We start from the raw sequence: 17927 nt of genomic DNA, 5'->3' as shown, positions 1-17927 counted from the left end.
AACGCTCTAACATTAATCATCTGAACTACTTGAAATTTATAGGTATAATTCATATTAGTGTAAAGGAGAAGCTTATTCTGTTACTTACTTCCAGTGTTATGACCTTTCCTCACTTTATAGAGCCTTGTGAATGAATTTTAGAATAAACAGCAAATGTCATAATCTAATCACAGATAAAATAGAGTATATGTTATCAATATAATCAATTAAATATGGTATTAAAAACTGTAAAAAAATATCAAAAAATTAAACTAGAGTGTGAAAAGTACGTCTGTTTTTGAAAAGATCTAATTATTCACATCACATATATGGGAAATAAAACGTGAACCAGTATATAAATCTACATAATCACAGGAAATAAAACACAGGTGAATTGGTGCAGTAATTTAATTTCCATAATCACTGTAAGTAAGGGTAGGAATCACTCCTTTTGAAGCATCACATTTTTTTTCTGTCCAAAACATTTGGATCAGTTTAAAACTGGCAATATTCAAAGATCTCTCCAAGGTGGGGAAAATAGATTTAAAGTAATGTCAAACTTACTCAATTGAAAGCAAATGAAAATATAGCACTGTACACTGCTACACTTGTAGCACTGATAATTGGCTAACATGTTTTTATAAAATTAGTTTTAATGGTTGATCAAGCCAACAAGTCATGCTTTTACTTTTTTAAATCTAGGCGGACAGGTTATACAAGATGATTGTAATGCACATATTCAAGAAAATGGCCAGGTATATGATGGGGATTGTGTGATGTCTGGATCAGGGCAGCTCAAGTGTAAAAAGATTGTTCATGCTGTTGGACCAAGATGGGCAGGAGGACATTCAAAGGAAAGTAAAATATTATCCACAACAATTTTACGTACTTTGGAGTTAATCATGACTCATGGTTATTCCTCAGTAGCTCTACCAGCAATATCTACAGGGATATTTGGTTATCCAGTGCAAAATGCAACAGAAGTGATTGTTAAAGCGATAGTATATCATTTTGAAAGAGTTCCTCAATCACCTATCAAATTGATTTATTTAATAGATGTACAGAAAACCTCCCTCAAATTTTTTATTGAAGCTTTAAAAAGTGTACCATCCATTATCCAGTTAAATTCTGCAGGTGTACCACAGGAATCTATACCTCATAGACGGGAACCAGCTTTTAACTATGGTGAAAGCTTTGGTTAGTAAAGAATCTTTTTGATCTAGAACATTTTACACTAATCTTCCCTGTTGACCTTATACGAGCCACTAATTGTTTAGATTGATTTTAGAGAAAGAAAAAAATGGAATCTGTCAAATACATTGTATTTTGCAAAGCTTTTTTTTTTATGGGTTTAAACAAAATAGCAGACGATTTGAAATCTTCTTAGGGTAAACCTTCTCCTAGTGGTTTTATCCATGAATCTTCTTTATTTCTATATGTTCACATTTTCATGTGGACGTATTATGCCATTGTCCGTGTATCTCTGCGTCCCTTCAATTTTGTTGTAGACACTCTACAGGTCACAATTTTTATCTGATTTTTATACGGCCACATTGAAATGTGGTCGTATATTGTTGTCGCCCCCGTCCGGCCGTCCGGCGTCCACAATTGCTTGTGGACGCTCTAGAGGCTAAAGTTAATATCCGATTGACTTTAAATTTATACACAGTGTTTAAGGTCATGAGACGAAGAAGCCTATTGATTTTCAGCGATTTCCGATAATTACTGCCAGAGGTATGGCCCTTGATCACTTCAAAAAATCTTGTGGACGCTCTAGAGGTCAAAGTTAATATCCGATTGACTTTAAATTTATACACAGTGTTTAAGGTCATTGCAACCATTTTCGATAATTATGCCTGAGTTATGGCCCTTGATCACTCCAAAAAATTTTGTGGACGCTCTAGAGGCTAAAGTTAATATCCGATTGACTTTAAATTTATACACAGTGTTTGAGGCCATGAGATGAAGAATCATATTGATTTTCAACAATTTCGGATAATTGCTGCCAGAGTTATGGCCCTGGATCACTTTGAAAAATCTTGTGACACTGTAGAGGCTAAAGTTATCATCCGATTGACTTCAGATTGATACACAGAGTTTAAGGTCTTGAGACGAACAAGTATATTGATTTTCAATGAATCTTTATGACTTGAACAGCTAAATCCATGATGTTAAAAGTTTCGTATACTAAACGTTAGCATGGGGCAGAACTTTATAAAAACCAAACAAATTCTAATGGTTTTCTGATAATTACTTAATGAGTTGTTACTCTTAATCAGATTTTAATCTATTATAAATGTTTCATTACTGAAAAAAGTAAAAATATGCGACAACTCTTGTTGACTGCCCGGACGATATAGCTGTGGGCGTATGTTTCGATGCCTGGCAACTTATCTTTACAAAACTTGAAATATAGGTTTTGTATCCCAAAGATCTTGGTTCCTATCGATATTGGCATGTATTGGACCGTAACTTCATGATTTATGGCCCCTGATTGTACGAAAAATCACATTTTTAGCTTGTGGACACTGTTTAAATATTTCACCGTTACATTATCACAATAATGGCAGTTGAGTTTAAATTTCCTGAAAATTGGACTGGAACTGCCAACAGTCACAATTTTAGAGATCGCAATGTTTATCCGATTTTGATGAAACTTAAGATATATGTTTATACATGTATTACAAAGATCTTGGTTCCTTTTGATATTGATGCATGTCGAACCGTAACATCCTGTATTATAATTAATGGCCCCTGATGTACAAAAAATCACATTTTAAGCTTGTTCTCTGTCCATCTCTTGCAAAATGTGGGCGTATCTTGCTTGGCAACCACTTGTTATTTTAGAGCAAGATGATGAAGAATTAGTTAGATGGAAGCCTAATCTTGTAAAAGGAGAAATAGCCAAGGCAGTGGTAAAATATTTATAATTTGATAAATGTCAACCCTCATTGAAAATTGAATGATTTTTTAATTAACAGAATTACAAAAACATATGACAGTATGAAAGCAGTAGAAACAAAGGTACATTGTCAGAATGTAGGCCTACATAATACTGATTGCCTTGACATAGATCCTTAATAATAAACAGTACACTTGGTCAAGTTAATCGCAGATGTACTTTTAACCCCTTTAACTACATATAACTGAGATGGTTTTGACAAAAATATTTCATGTTGCATGGCGGAACGGAGTTGAAATGTGTTGGAGCTATAGGCAAATTTATTTATGTCTATTTATAAATTGTATCCCCATCCACAAAGTACATGGGGCTTTAACATTTAACATAATTATTACCCGGTACATGTGCTAAAGAAAAGCTTCAGGTTAGGAACTATAAGCTCCTTCTGGAAATATTTTTCTACACCGGATAACTTTTCTTTATTTAAAGGTGGATGTAATTGTTAACTCTACTTCCAACAAACTGGAGTTACAAAATGGAGCTGTTTCTGGCTCCATTAATAAAGCAGCCGGTCCAAATCTTCAAGCAGAATGTAAGGAAAAATACCCTAATGGTATCAATGTCGGTGATATTGCTGTAACTGGACCTGGTAATCTGCGGTGTCAAAAAGTTTATCATACATGTTTGAGTTCCTACAATAAGGGTTCAGATGGAAAGGTAGCTGTGTTTCTATACAACCGCATATTTAAAAACTTTCTAAGAGTTTTTTTTTTATAAACCCCCAGTTAATGTGGACGTATATTATCATCACTTGAAAACTTTACAGGTCAGATGAAAGAACCTAATCAAAATGGCAGAGTTATTCTCCGGTTTATATATTTATTAATCTTGTGAATACGATATAAGACAGAGTTCTCAGAGGATATGAGATTGTTAATTGGGGGATAAGAAAGCGATAGAATATAGAACCCTATTGAAATTTGAAATTTTGACGAATCTTCCATGATTGGTATAAGATTCAATTTGACCTGTTCAAGAAAGAGTGTATGCAAAATTTGACAAAATTGTCTTAAAACAACGTTGAAATAAACATGTTTTTAACTGTTAGTCACATGTTGTACAAATCTGTAGGGGTTTCCAAGAATTAACCAATGCTTGTAAGAAATACCTTACTCTGAAGTAGGTTGAGTATATTGCAAATGGGGAGTCTAAGGTTATTGTGAAGATGATGCTACCATGTTCAAAATACTTGGTGAAAATTTTACTCACAGTATGAAGTGTATGGTCTCTCTCTTACTATGATATATAAAAGTGATGACTGATTGGTTCCTGATATATAATCATTGTCCAAATGTTTACAATTGCAGAACTTAGAAAACTTGATCTTGAAATGTCTCAGGAAAGCAGAAGCGGGTGGCTGCAAATCAATTGCATTTCCAGCTATTGGAACAGGCAATTTGGGTTTTCCTCGTGATCTTGTTGCTAGGGTGTTTTACCAAACTATCAATGATTATAAATCACAGGGAGGAAAGTTAAGCGTTAATAATATACAAATCATTGTTTATCCTGGTGATGCAGCCACTGTGAAGGTAAGTAATTATCTATATTTGTTGTAGAAAATATTAACAAGATACAGTGTCAAATATATATGTATAATGAAAGCTGCCCATGTTCCCACAGAATCAGAAATATTTGACAGAAATGATGTCGAAGTATTGTTTTTCTTAAGGCAATGCCTCACCAACTGAACTCTTATTATGCACTAACGTTTTATGTATGATTTGTAGGAGTTCACAGATGAAGACAATAATACAGGTTCAAAAACCAAACATTTAAAAACCAAACCAAAATTAAAAGGTGAATTTGTGTAAATAGTTATTTATTGTGTTTAATTTATAAACTATTACAGCTGTTGTATTTAATGTTATGTGGGGAGTCTGATCAAATAGTAAGGTTACTGGACTCCACTGAAAGCACGTTTAAGATCACCTGACGGTTGGAAATTGAAATAAGAGTAGATGTAGCACGGCTGTATGCACACCTTCATTGGCCAAGTTGGTGCAGACAGTAAGACATTAAACCCCATTTCATTTTTTTCGGGTTCTTCATTATTGTCAATTTAATGTGAATGATATAAAGGGAAAAATTATCCTGAAATGTATATAATTACAGCCACAAGTGATCCTAGAGGTGCTGAAAGACAACCAGAAGATAACAGTTTTTATATTGTAACAGAAAAAGACATAGGGAGAGGAATTAAAGTTGGTAAATTTAAACTTACTGTAACCAATGGTGATTTATTAGATGTTAATGTTCCCATAATTGTTAACAGTTCTAATTCGGATTTAAACCTTAAAATAGGTAAGCTTTTATTTTACGTTTAATTCTTTTATAGAACTCCCTCGCAATCAACAATATTGGGAATATCGGTACAAAAATGGTTCAATTCCGTTCAGTATTTACAAAGATATGTTGAATCGGAATTTCATCGATCTATGCTGTTTACTATGTAATAAGCCTGCTGCCATTTTGTTGTTGGTGAACAAAATTGACAGGCCTAATTTAAATTTGATTGAGTGGACGTTAAATCCCACTTCTCTCTTTAAATCGATTGAATCCAACCCAGGAGGTTATCTAGAGTTGGTATTTTGATTTTTTGTCCCCCGCCACAGGTGCGAAGCCAGAAGAGAATTTGTTGCATATACAAGATGATGTTGTCTTTAATTGCTGACTATTTATTATAAATATCAAAGCCCAAGAAATTCTCGAATTATCCACTGCCCAAGTCTTTTACTGTGGTTTTTAACTCAGAAACTGTTGTACCATCAAGGTTATCAACATATACATCAAGCGCTCACTAACGCTGGGAGATAGACAATCTTCGCGTGCTACCTTTGACGTTACTCGAGCAGACATCACTAATCGTCGGGTTGCCAGTTAGTGAAACCCTTACATTTTTGTCCTGTATGCACTCCATGGGTGTTTTTTTAGGGAATCAAGTATTTTTCTAGTAAGATTGGATGTTTCTACTTTCCATATATACTCAGCCAAATTAAAAACTTGACACTGATGAATTTCAACAAATTTTTTTTTCTGGTAAGTCAAATAAATTTTAAAGTGTTTCTAACGATAGTAAGTAGTAAGAAGCCTTTAATTTCATAAAATTGTAAAGTCACGTGGATCACTCCAGGAAGATCAAGCAATACGATTACGTCATCTTAGAAACAGATTTGTCACTGCAACCTCCACAAGTAGAGAAATGTTTGGTGGAAGGGTAATTGCACAAACTGCTCGAAATCGCTTGCAGACTGCTGGTCTTCGAGCTCGGAGGCCCTATAATGGACCAATATTGACACCTCTTCATCGCCGTTACCGACTTGTGTGGGCCACAAGACACATAAGATCAACTCAAAGACAGCGGAATTCGGTTGTCTTTAGTGACGAATCTCAATTTACTTTGAGATTTGCCGATGGCAGGGTCCGAGTGTACCGCAGACGAGGTGAACTTTACCCTCAAGTATGTGTCAGAGAAGTTGACCGATTTGGTGGCGGCAGCGTCATGGTTTGGGTTCTTTTTGTGCACATGGACGTTCTCCTCTTGTTGTTGTCCAAGGGAACTTAAATACTGTCCAGTACAGGGATCAGATTTTGCAACCTGTTCTTCTTCCGTTTATGCAGAGACATGGGCCTGCACTAACATTTCAACAAGACAATGCTCGACCCCATACAGCAGTTGCTACACAGAATTTTTTAAGAATTGCCAGTGTCCAAGTCCTGGATTGGCCGTCGCTTAGCCCCGACCTTAATCCTATTGAACACATCTGGGACGAACTGGGTCGACGTGTTCGTCAGCAAGTGAATCCACCACTGATGTTGCAGGACCTTCAACATTCTCTTGCTGAGCAGTGGCGACGTCTTCCTCGGGTAGTGTTTACTAATGTTCTGAGATCCATGAGAAGACGTTGTGTGGCAGTATATTTTTGATGTTCGTGACTTTGAAGCATTTTCTGATTGAGCTTTATTGAAGATTTTTTTCTCGGGTTCCGAAGAATGTAGATTTTCCAGTTTGTCGGAGTCACAGGGCCTAACTTAGTAATGGCTTTACTGTCAAGATGTTTTTTTTTTTCAACTTGAAGATATTTAATGTGACGACCGGTTAAGAGATCCCAATACCACAATAACCACCTGATAAATACTTTTCTGGGAAAGTATCTTTAATAGCTGTAGAATATATATAAATATACTTTACTGTGTATGTAAAGAATGGGTTGTTCTCAATTTGCACTCAAGCGTCGGAAGTGACCGGCTCTTAGGCAAACCGGGTTCGTATACAGGATGTCAGGCTTCTCGCGTGGATTAAAGTAAAAGATTTTTTAATTCGTTTAATACAAAAGAAAATGACCGAGACACATCCGAGTTGGTTCGTTTTATTCTAACCAGTAGTGGACCAGCTGAAATAAAGGACTGTCACCAAGTTTGCATCGACTATCCCTATGCCAACTATGCCCGCTTTATGAAATCAAGGTTCGTATCAAGGGAACAGAGTGCACACATGCACCAAATCTTATAACACCCGAACGAAACCCGCAAATCGATTATAAACTCTTAACTCAACAATAGAATATAAACACAATGATTTATGCCTTCCTCAGCCAGAAAAACAACATTTGTGCAAAGAGAAGCGAAGTGCGTATAAGCACCAAATCTTATAACACCTGAATGAAACCCTCAAAACAATTATAAACTTAACCCATCTCAAACATTCTCCCTAAATTTGAAACGCCAGCTGTAGCCCATACTCATCCTAAGCGGAATAATTAATTACTCCTGTAGGACTCGCACACTACCAAAAGACGAAATTCTACCCCAGAGATCTTGCTTGTCTCGAGCAGAATAAGTGATTACTTATCAAGCCACCAAAGACAAAGCCTCCCCTTGGAATGCTTACCTCAAGTGGAATAAGTGGTTATTCCTGTAAGGTTCGCACCCCCGACCGTTCGACTAAGACTGACTGTGACTGACCTTATATACCCGTTTATACGCTATGCAACTGGGAAATGCGCATGCATAACCTATGCAATCCGAGTTCGACGTAATATGAAGCAATATCAATAGATAACTATGCGTGGAACAAATTATAAACAGTAAGTTCTAACTATTGTAATGATTTATGAAATACGAAACCCCCACAGAATAATATACTAAAAAAACGTCAGTATGATTTCAAAATCAGAGAGGCACTTTAATCAAATTCTTCCAGAAAAAAGACTTACTAAATGGACCAAATCAGTTTTTTGTGAACAGTATGTTGACACATTAGTGATTAATTCATCACAATTCCAAAACATTATGAGAGAAGGTTTAGAATCTGTACACAGTCTACACATCAGTATCTGGTGTGTCAACCGCGAGTGTCAATAACAGCAGTACAGCGTCTGTACATGGAGTGGACCAGATGATTGAGGAACGCCATTGGCACCTGGAACCACACTATCAGAAAAGCCTGGCGCAATCCATCGGCTGTGATTGGTCTTGGTGCGACGTTATTAAGTCTCCTCTTAAGTCTGAATTTCATCCCAAAGATGTTCAATCGGGTTTAAGTCCGGCCTAAGGGCTTGCCAGTGCATAACGTTGAAACCGTTCTTCTGTAGAAAGTCCAGAGTATCTCTGACGGTGTGGGCAGGGGCGTTGTCATGCTGGAAAACATTATTTTGATGACGTGCTAAATGTGGTATGACCCACTCTCTGGTTTTGGCCGATTCCACCCCAAACCATTATGCTTGGACCTCCCTATGAGTCTCTTTCCATGACACATTGGTCAGAATAACGCTGGCCATGTCAACGCCATATTCTGGTCCTGCCATCTGCAGTTGATACGCAATACCAACTCATCTGAACAAAACAGTTCTCCATTGCCTGTTGCCAGTTCTGATGTTGTTGGGCAAACTGTAAACGTTCACATAGATGGAGAGGGGTGAGGCAATGGATGTTCTCTCTGGCGTGACGTTGGCACACTGTATCGGTACTGATGGGTCTTCCGTGTGTTCCCACTGTCTGACGTGCTGTCTCAGATGCCTGTGTGGAGGGATTCTGCACGTGCTGTCACACAACATTGCGGTCTTGTTGCCTTGTGGTAACCCTTGGTCTACCAGATCGGGGGCGATCATCCGTGGTGTTGGTGGCCCGAAAGCGTTGCTGAAACCTGTAGATGGTCCGAACATTGACCTGGAAGTGATTGGCAACAGCTTCGGCAGTGTGACCAGCGTCGAGTCTTCCAAGCGCCTGGTTCCTCTGAGCTGGCGTGAGATGTGGCATGCTGCTGACGTAGTGTGAATGATTCAACCAGGTATGGGGTGCATTTTATAGGGCTGGTCCCGGTGAACAGCATGTGCAGCATGAGTTACATGAAAATCACGGAGAACACATTACCGTCTCAGAAGTCAGGTTATCCTCAGTAACTGTAACAATTTAAAAAACTTTGAACACAAATACAAGTTTTAAGATTTAGAAGATAAATCTTCTGTATCTGACACATTCAAAATCCTAAGTTAGACTGATTTAACCCAGGAAGTTGGGTTTGTTAACCAAGGAGATGATGAGATGATAGGCACTGATGTTATTACAAAGACCTGTACAGAAGCTGATCCAGTGACTATGAAAATAAGGGTACAAAGATCAGATGAAAGTGAAAGTTTGTTATTGTTTATTTATGAGCTACTGTCAGTGTAGTGCAGTGTAGACTAAAACATATTATATAATTAAAACACCAAAATGCCACACTAGCACAATAATACCGTAACAAAGTTCGATGCTGAGCATTTTCTGCTTTGGCAAAGTAGAGATTTCAATCTGATTGGTCGAGACTTTGGAACACAATAACTCTCCTAAATTTTCCACTAAGGCGAAGCAGAGATAAGCAATTTGATTGGTTGAGACTTTAAAACACGATAACTTTGGTTCTAATTGATTGAGAGAGATGAAATTCTTGAGTATAGATTCCTTATATCAATACATTGACTAAGTTTGATGATGAAAATTTTCTGCTCAGGCTAAGTAGCGTCAAATAATTTGATTGTCAAGACTTTGGAACATGACAACTTTTAATTGAAGTATAGATTTTCATTATGTGAAGGTCTTGACTGAGTTCAATGATTAATATATTGCGCTGAAGCTAAGCAGAGCTAAGGAATTTCTTTGGTCGATGCTTTGGGACAAGATAACTTTGATTCTAATTGATGGAGAGTGATGAAACTTAGTGTATAGTTTCACTACCAAGTACTTCAAAACCTGACAGAGTTTGATCGTGAACATTTTATGCTTAGACTTAGCATAGATAATTAGTTTGCAGTTAATGTGCAATTAATTAATATGTGTGATCTCTCTGTTTATTTTGGTATTTTAGCGGGGGACATAAGCCTCACTGTTGGCTTGTTTAAGATTTAATTAAAGGAGCTAAATCGCAAATATTTGGGACCTAGAAATTGACACAAAGGGGTCGCAATGCGTAAAATAATGTAATATGAATATATATAAACTGATTACATTCAATCGTTTCCGTTTTTGATCTAATTTCAAATCAGTTATGTTCGGTGAAATACACGGGAGTCTTAATCCAATAGAGTCTTGTTATTCTAGTCTACACCAATAATATTTATTGAACATGCTCTCCAGATAACAATATGTTGTCACTGTTTGACATGACTCGTGGAATATGTCTAGCCTCGTTCTTTGAGTCCCTTGTTACAAATGGCGCTGAAACGCATTATGGTACACGATTCGTGTAGCAATAGTAAAATGTTTATTTTGTCTTAAATATTGGATATCAGAAGCCCTCTTTTCACGGTAAGATCACAACATCAATGTTGATTTAAATTGACAAATAGTTTGTGTTTTAGAGACTTAGCTACTTTAAGAAAAACAAATTAAGATATCAGTTCACAGTTTTCAGTATCAAATCATGTAGTTACTGGTATTTCCCCCACTGACATTTAAACAAAGTACTTGATGGAATGCATTTGACAGAGTTATCTTTCGGGTTAAAGGAGGCAAGTGGCTAACTCAGTATCATCCACGGTCTTTGACATTGTAAACAAGACTTATTGGTCAATTTAAATCAACATTGATTTTGTTATTTTACCGTGAAAAGATGACTCGATGAACGAAACTAAACACATAACTAATTAGAAATTACAGCAAAAAAAAACAACAATTGAATGTAAATTATTTTATTTATATTCATATTACATTATTATATGTGTTGCGACCCATTTGCGTCCATTTCTAGGTGCCAAAGAATAGTAATTTAGCTCCTTTAAATTTTTAATTTTGTAGCGTGTGAACATGATGCACGACACAAGGAGTAATCCTATAAGAATTTATAACTTTCCATGCCAAAACCACAGGTGCCTTCCCTAGCAAGTAAAAAAAATATTAATAAACTCTTCTTTCTATAAACAGGCGCTGTGTCACAGGCCATATTAAAAGCTGGTAAAGAAAGAATCTTACAGGAATGTGATAAAGCCCGTAAGTAATCTTATTATAAAGTGTTACTACTCTATAAGACATTTTTTAGATTATCATATTTTAATCATATTACCGGTAAATGTGATCTCTGCTATTTCCTGAATAATAGGTGATGTAATGAAAGAAAAGGGTATAGCTATTACACCAGTTTCTGGGATGAATTGTAAATATGTGATACATGTTGATGCTGATAGATTTAACTATAACTGGAAGAAGGCCATCACTAACTGTTTAAGAGAAGCTGATCAGAAACATGTAACATCCATAGCATTTCCTGCACTGGGAACAGGTATGAATGGTTAAATTAATTTTATGCTCTCATCTTACATTTTGAGTATTAATATGAACTCAATAAGAACTCAATAATTTATATTCTTTAAGGTAATCACAGTATGTTCAGTTGCTTAGTTTGATTATCTATACTTTATTATTTCAGGAAATTATTCAACAAAAACATCTGATATAGCTGAAGCCTTGGTTAAAGCCTTAAATAATACAACTAATTTAACATGTCTCCAAAATGTTCATGTTGTAATTTACCAAGAATCTATGTTTAATCCTTTTGTCAGTGCTATACAAGGTGCAATTCAGAAAAATGGAAAGGGATTATGGAATAAAATAACAAGTGAGTCATTAAAGTGGGGCTATTATTATTGTCCCCCACCTTTCGAAGAAAGGAGGGGACTATTAAAATGGGTTCGTCCATCTGTCCATCACACTTTTTGGGACACAATAACTCTCTTTCTAATTGAGCTAGAATGTTCAAACTTGGTGTAGGTGTTTATTAGGTCAGTACCTTGATGGAGTTCGAAGATGAGCATTTTCTGCTTAGGGTTAGCAGAGATAAGCAATTTGATTGGTTGATGCTTTGGGACACGATAACTTTAGTTCTAATTAAGAGAGAGTGATGACACTTGGTGTATAGTTTCATTACATCAATACCATGACTAAGTTCGATAATGAGCATTTTCTGCTCAGGGTAAGCAGAGCGATAAGCAATTTGATTGGCCGAGACTTTGGAACTCAATAGCTCTCCTTCTAATTGAGTTAGAAAGTTCAAACTTGGTGTAGGTGTTTATTAGGTCAATGCCTTGATGGAGTTTGAAGATGGGCATTTTCTGCTTAGGGTAAGCAGAGATAAGCAATTTGATTGATTGATGCTTTGGGACACGATAACTTTAGTTCTAATTAAGTGAGATTGATGACACTTGGTGTATAGTTTCATTACATCAATACCATGACTAACTTCGATAATGAGCATTTTCTGCTCAGGGTAAGCAGAGCGATAAGCAATTTGATTGGCCGAGACTTTGGAGCTCAATAGCTCTCCTTCTAATTGAGTTAGAAAGTTCAAACTTGGTGCAGGTGTTTTTTAGGTGAAGATGAGAATTTTCTGCTTAGGGTAAGCAGAGATAAGCAATCTGATTGGTTGATGCTTTGGGGCACGATAACTTTAGTTTTAATTATAAGTGACAGTGATGAAACTTGTTGATGAAGCACTGAGTATAGATTCATTATATTATTCTGCTTGGACTAAGGAGCGATAAGCAATTTGATTAGTCAAGACTTTGGAACATAACAATTCTGCTTTTAATTGAGGTAGAATGTTTGAACTTGATGTAGATGTTCATTAGGTGACCTAAGCAATTGCATTGATTCTATCTGATAGAGAGAGAGAAATGGGGTTTAACGTCCACTCGACACAAACTAGATCATTTCGGGACTAACATATGGTTCAATTTTATTTCCATAATTCGCTTACGCGTAGGTGGTTTTAGCAGTGGGAGAAAACCGAAGGACCCGGAGAAAACCCACGAGGTTGGACAGGCAACCCTACTCCTTGTCACATACAAACGGGGATTCGAAACCATGCCAGTTGACTCAATGACAGACTTTAAATGATACAGCGCGCACGTGCAAACCACTAAGCCATCCAACCCCCCCTATCTGATAGAGAGTGATGAAACTTAGTGTATAGTTGAAAATCAGTTTGATTGCTTGATACTTTTGAAAAAAAATAAATGTGCTATTAATTAATATGTGCCATCTATTTATTTTTGGGATTTCGGCGGGGGACATCAGCCTCAATGTTGGCTTGTTTGCATGCGTATTGACAGCGCAAAATTCAACAGAGGTTTAACCAAACTGTACAACTTTCAAGAAAAAAAATCATATTTCTTACTAGCCTACATTCTTCTATATTTAGTGAACTGTTTAAAGTTACAATTTCATATTTTCTAGAAAGTCAAAACATAATTATTTCTATGTCTTTTGCTCAATAGGTTGTCAACTCACTATTATACGATCATAGGTGTTATTCTCACACTTAAAACTCATTTACACAGGAAATGATAACACAATTACCTCCCTTGTTTTCTATTCTCCACCATGGAGTAGTTATCTTCAAACGTTGGAATTTGAAGATGAAAATGATATTTTTGCCAATTTCTCAACTGGCAATAGTGAATTATAGGATTAATAGGATTATTCTTTAACAAGGTAGGACTGTTTATAGATACCATCTATTTTAAGGCTTTATTTTAATAAATTTTAAAAATATAACTTAAAAATATGAAATTGCAACTTTAACCACTGTTGATCAAATGTTGTGTACATATAGTTATAATGTTGTTTACATGTATTTTAATGTGGAAATACACATGTAGTTCAGGATGTATGACAAAATTAAATAGTAGTATAAATATATATTCTGAATAATGTTATTTCGAATGTTCTTTTTCTATTATTTTGGTTTTCATTTACCTTATTAGTTTTAAAAGTTAGTTATCTTTAAACAGATGTCATATGTGATTTGATTGTAGGTTATGTGTCTACTTCGCTTGGTTTTGGCTCAAATGTTGACGATGAGGATGGCTTTGATATGGACTCTGAAACGAATCATGACTTTTCACCCAAGAAAGAATCTGAAATTAGAGAAAAAATTCTGTATTTCTATTCGGATGATGCAGAGCAAATAGGACAGGCTATGATGAGTCTAGATCAAACACACAGAGAAGATTTTCATAAACAACGAATTGATTATAATGTAAAATTATCAGTAAATAATGTAAGTGTATAGTGACTGAATGACTGATTTATTTATCTTATGACTCAATGAGTTAGGTGCTGGCTCGTTAACCAGGTGTTTCTGGATTCAATGCTTGTGTTGGCAAAGAAAGTTCCTCAAAATTTTTCCCAGCATTATGTGATGTTTGGTTATAAACAGCATCATTTAGCCTTTGCATCTTCCATATTTAACATTTTAATGCCTTAACAATCTTATTAAAATGAGATATTTGTTTAATACACTCACATTTTCCGTCATTTAGATTAATACATCATTTCACTTAATTTGATATAACATTTCAGTTAAATTGATACATGATTTCACTTAAATTTAAAAATTATTTCAATTAAATTGATACATTTTTTCAGTTAAGGAAGATACTGAAGAACGAATCAGGTGGAGTTAAGATATCTGTTGATGAAACATTAAAGCGTATTATCATTGAGGGACTCACCAGAGATGTTGCAGATGTAGCCAATAAGGTGAATGAAATAATTTTGAATGCCGTAGAAGAAGAACGAGACGTAAAACATGCAGACATATTAAAAGATGTTATACAGTGGAGTCGACTAGAAACTAAAGGTGCAAGACCTTACCCAGCACACATTAACAAGAAAATAGAAGATTCTTTCAATTTAAATAAAAAAACATTTAGTTTTGTCTACAACCAAAATAAGAATGTGATCAATTTTGATGATATGGAAGTGTCTGAAGAAGGTGAACAACAAAATCGGAAAGTAATACGGCAAGATAAAATGAAAGGTAATAATATTTGTGAGGCCAAAATATTTATGTCATACTCATAACCACTGTGTAAGATTAATAAACAGAGTTTAAGGTCTTGAGAGAAAGAAGTCTATCAGGGGTTTCCCATACTTACTGCCAGAGTTATGGTCCTTGATCATTTTGAAAAATCTTGTGGGCACTCTAGAGGCTTATTTTATCGTCTAATTGACTTTAAATCTATACACATTGTTTATGGTCTTGAGACACAAGTACCTATTGATTTCCGATAATTACTGCCAGAGTTATGGCACTTGATCACTTTAAATTTATACTGTGTTTATGTCGTGAGACGAATAAGCCTGGTGATTTTCAGGGATTTGTGGATGGTGTAGAAGCTAAAATTATCATCTGATTGACTTTAAATCAATACATAGTAAGGTCATGAGACAAAGGGTCTTGTTGATTTTCAGTGATTTCCCATACTTACTGCCATAGTTATGACCCTTGATCACTAAGTAAAATCTTGTGGAAGCTGAACAGACCAAAGTTAACATCCAAGTTTAAGATCTTGAGATGAAGAAGTCTTGATTTTCAGCGATTTCCAATAATTACTGCCATGGTCCTTGACCATTTTGAAAAATCTTGTGGGAACTCTTGAGACTAATATCATCTAATCAATTTTAAATTTCTACACTTTGTTTGTGGTTATGAGAAGCAAAAACTTATTTTTTCTCTCATTGATTCTTAGTGATTTCCGATAATAACTGCCAGAGTTATGCCCCTTGAGAACAGTGGCGAACGCTATAGAGGCTATATAGTTATCATCCAATTGACTTTAAATTCATTCACAGAGTTTATGGTTATGAGACGAAGAAGCCAATTGATTTTCATCGATATCTAATTGCCCTTGATAACTTTAACAATATTGTAGATTATAACAAGATTATAAATATAATTTTCGAGTGCCTTTATTTTTATACGCCCACATATTCATGTGGATGTATTATGTCATCCAATCTGATTAAAACACAGATCCAATTTCGTTTCGTTTTTATAGTTCAAAATTTTGATTTTACTTGTCTTTACTACACTTAGATCTGGAAGCGTTGTTATTTAACTCGTGTTCTGCTTGAAATGAGGGGTCAGCCAATCAAATGGTCTGTTGAATCGAGCGTTTGACCTTTTTTGCGCGGAACTGTGGGTAGACATTAGCTGCAATAGAAATCAAAACAAAGCAAAAGTAGATAAAAAATACATGGTGGTCGCTAATTGGTTAATCGAATGACCGACGTAATCGGGTCAAATGTCGTTTGCTTGGTACCTGACGTCATAGAACGTGAACTTCCACTATAACTTGTTAGATCTACATGTACATGTAGTGTAGACCATTGAAAGTATAAAAAACGAAACGAAATATAGATCTATATTTTAATTAGATTGTATCTCATCGCTCCTGTCTGTCTGTTTGTCCGTGTGTCTTTGTGTCTGTCACACTTTTTGGGACACAATAACTCTCCTTCTAATTGAACTATAGAATGTTTATTAGGTGTATTCCTTGATGGAGTTCGAAGATGAGCATTTCAGCTTAGGCTAAACAGAGATAAGCAATTTGATTGTTTGATGCTTTGGGACAAGAAAACTTTGATTTTAACTTATGGAGATTGATAAAACTTAGTGTAGAGTTTCACTACCAGGTACTTCAAAACCTTGACAGAGTTCGATCATGAATATTTTATGCTTAGATTAAGTAAAGATTATTCGCTCGATAATTTTCAAAAATATAAATGTGCAATTAAAGATACATTATGGGAGATAAGATAAAGAGATGGCAGTTCTTGCTATAATAGTTAAAAACTAGATAGTGTAAAGGTAATTTGCTGAAAATTTCAGTCAAATTGATCCACTTTGAGCCTAGAAAGAAGCGGGTGAAATTTTTGCATAGTCTCGGTCATCATTACTATAATCATTAATATAAACAGCATAGTCTTGATTATCCACTTTTATTGATTTAATTATCAATAGTCGTTAGCGGCATATAGGAATATAATCCAGCCAACGTCGAAGGCTAGCCTTGACATCGAGAGTTTATTATGGTCTGGATAAGTTAATTAATGTCTAATTGATAATTTAGATAACATTTCAGGCCTAAAGAAAGACTTGTAATAAGCAGATTTTGCTCTTGCATAATGCATGTTTAATTAATATGTGTCATCTATTTATTTTGGGATTGCAGCGGGGGATATCAGCCTCACATGTATTGGTATATTAAGAGTTTTGCAATTAAATTACCTTTTCCCTGGTTTTCTACAAGTTTGCCCAGAAGGATTCCCCCCCCCCCCCCCCATGTAGAAAATACATGGGATTACATGTGCCATTCTAGAGAGGTTTGCTGGGGTATCCCACCCCAGAAACTGTAGGTCAGCGGTCATTCATGATTCATGGTGCGCTGCTGATCAATTTACAATCAGTTTTAGGTGGTACAGATTTCAGCTAATATAGCCTAGTTTGGAGCCGTGGCATTTTGGCTGCTGGTCTATTGTATAATGTATATTCACTCAGTTATTTTGTTAATACACAGTAGACTGGAGAATATCAAGATGTTATAATTAACATATTAAACAATGTTTACTCAAAGCTATTAAAATTGCAATGCCTAATTCGTGAAATATTTCTGGTAAATGTTTTCTTGGGCTTTCCTATCTTATGGCATATAGGTGAAACTTGTGATGG

The 17927-nt window shown here is 35.6% G+C and overlaps 1 protein-coding gene across 2 annotated transcripts in view; it reads left to right on the top strand.

Moving 5' to 3' along the window:
- The window catches only part of LOC126814530 (protein mono-ADP-ribosyltransferase PARP15), an 84651-nt gene that overhangs the window by 43514 nt on the left and 23210 nt on the right, over window positions 1-17927 (top strand). Inside the window, exons 13-23 of one of the 2 annotated variants that reach the window (XM_050539729.2) lie at window positions 682-1176; window positions 2827-2894; window positions 3371-3598; window positions 4249-4470; window positions 4669-4738; window positions 5054-5242; window positions 11339-11404; window positions 11514-11693; window positions 11841-12029; window positions 14227-14471; window positions 14840-15233. In XM_050539729.2, coding sequence (XP_050395686.1) covers window positions 682-1176; window positions 2827-2894; window positions 3371-3598; window positions 4249-4470; window positions 4669-4738; window positions 5054-5242; window positions 11339-11404; window positions 11514-11693; window positions 11841-12029; window positions 14227-14471; window positions 14840-15233 — 2346 coding nt within the window. Of the gene's footprint in view, window positions 1-681; window positions 1177-1381; window positions 2895-3370; window positions 3599-4248; window positions 4471-4668; window positions 4739-5053; window positions 5243-11338; window positions 11405-11513; window positions 11694-11840; window positions 12030-14226; window positions 14472-14839; window positions 15234-17927 lie in introns of those variants that run through there. The other variant, XM_050539731.2, reaches the window with a different exon arrangement.

Source organism: Patella vulgata, chromosome 3 (genome assembly GCF_932274485.2).
Source record: "Patella vulgata chromosome 3, xgPatVulg1.2, whole genome shotgun sequence".
Classification (NCBI taxonomy): domain Eukaryota; kingdom Metazoa; phylum Mollusca; class Gastropoda; family Patellidae; genus Patella; species Patella vulgata.
This window is presented reverse-complemented; position numbering and strand designations above follow the sequence as displayed.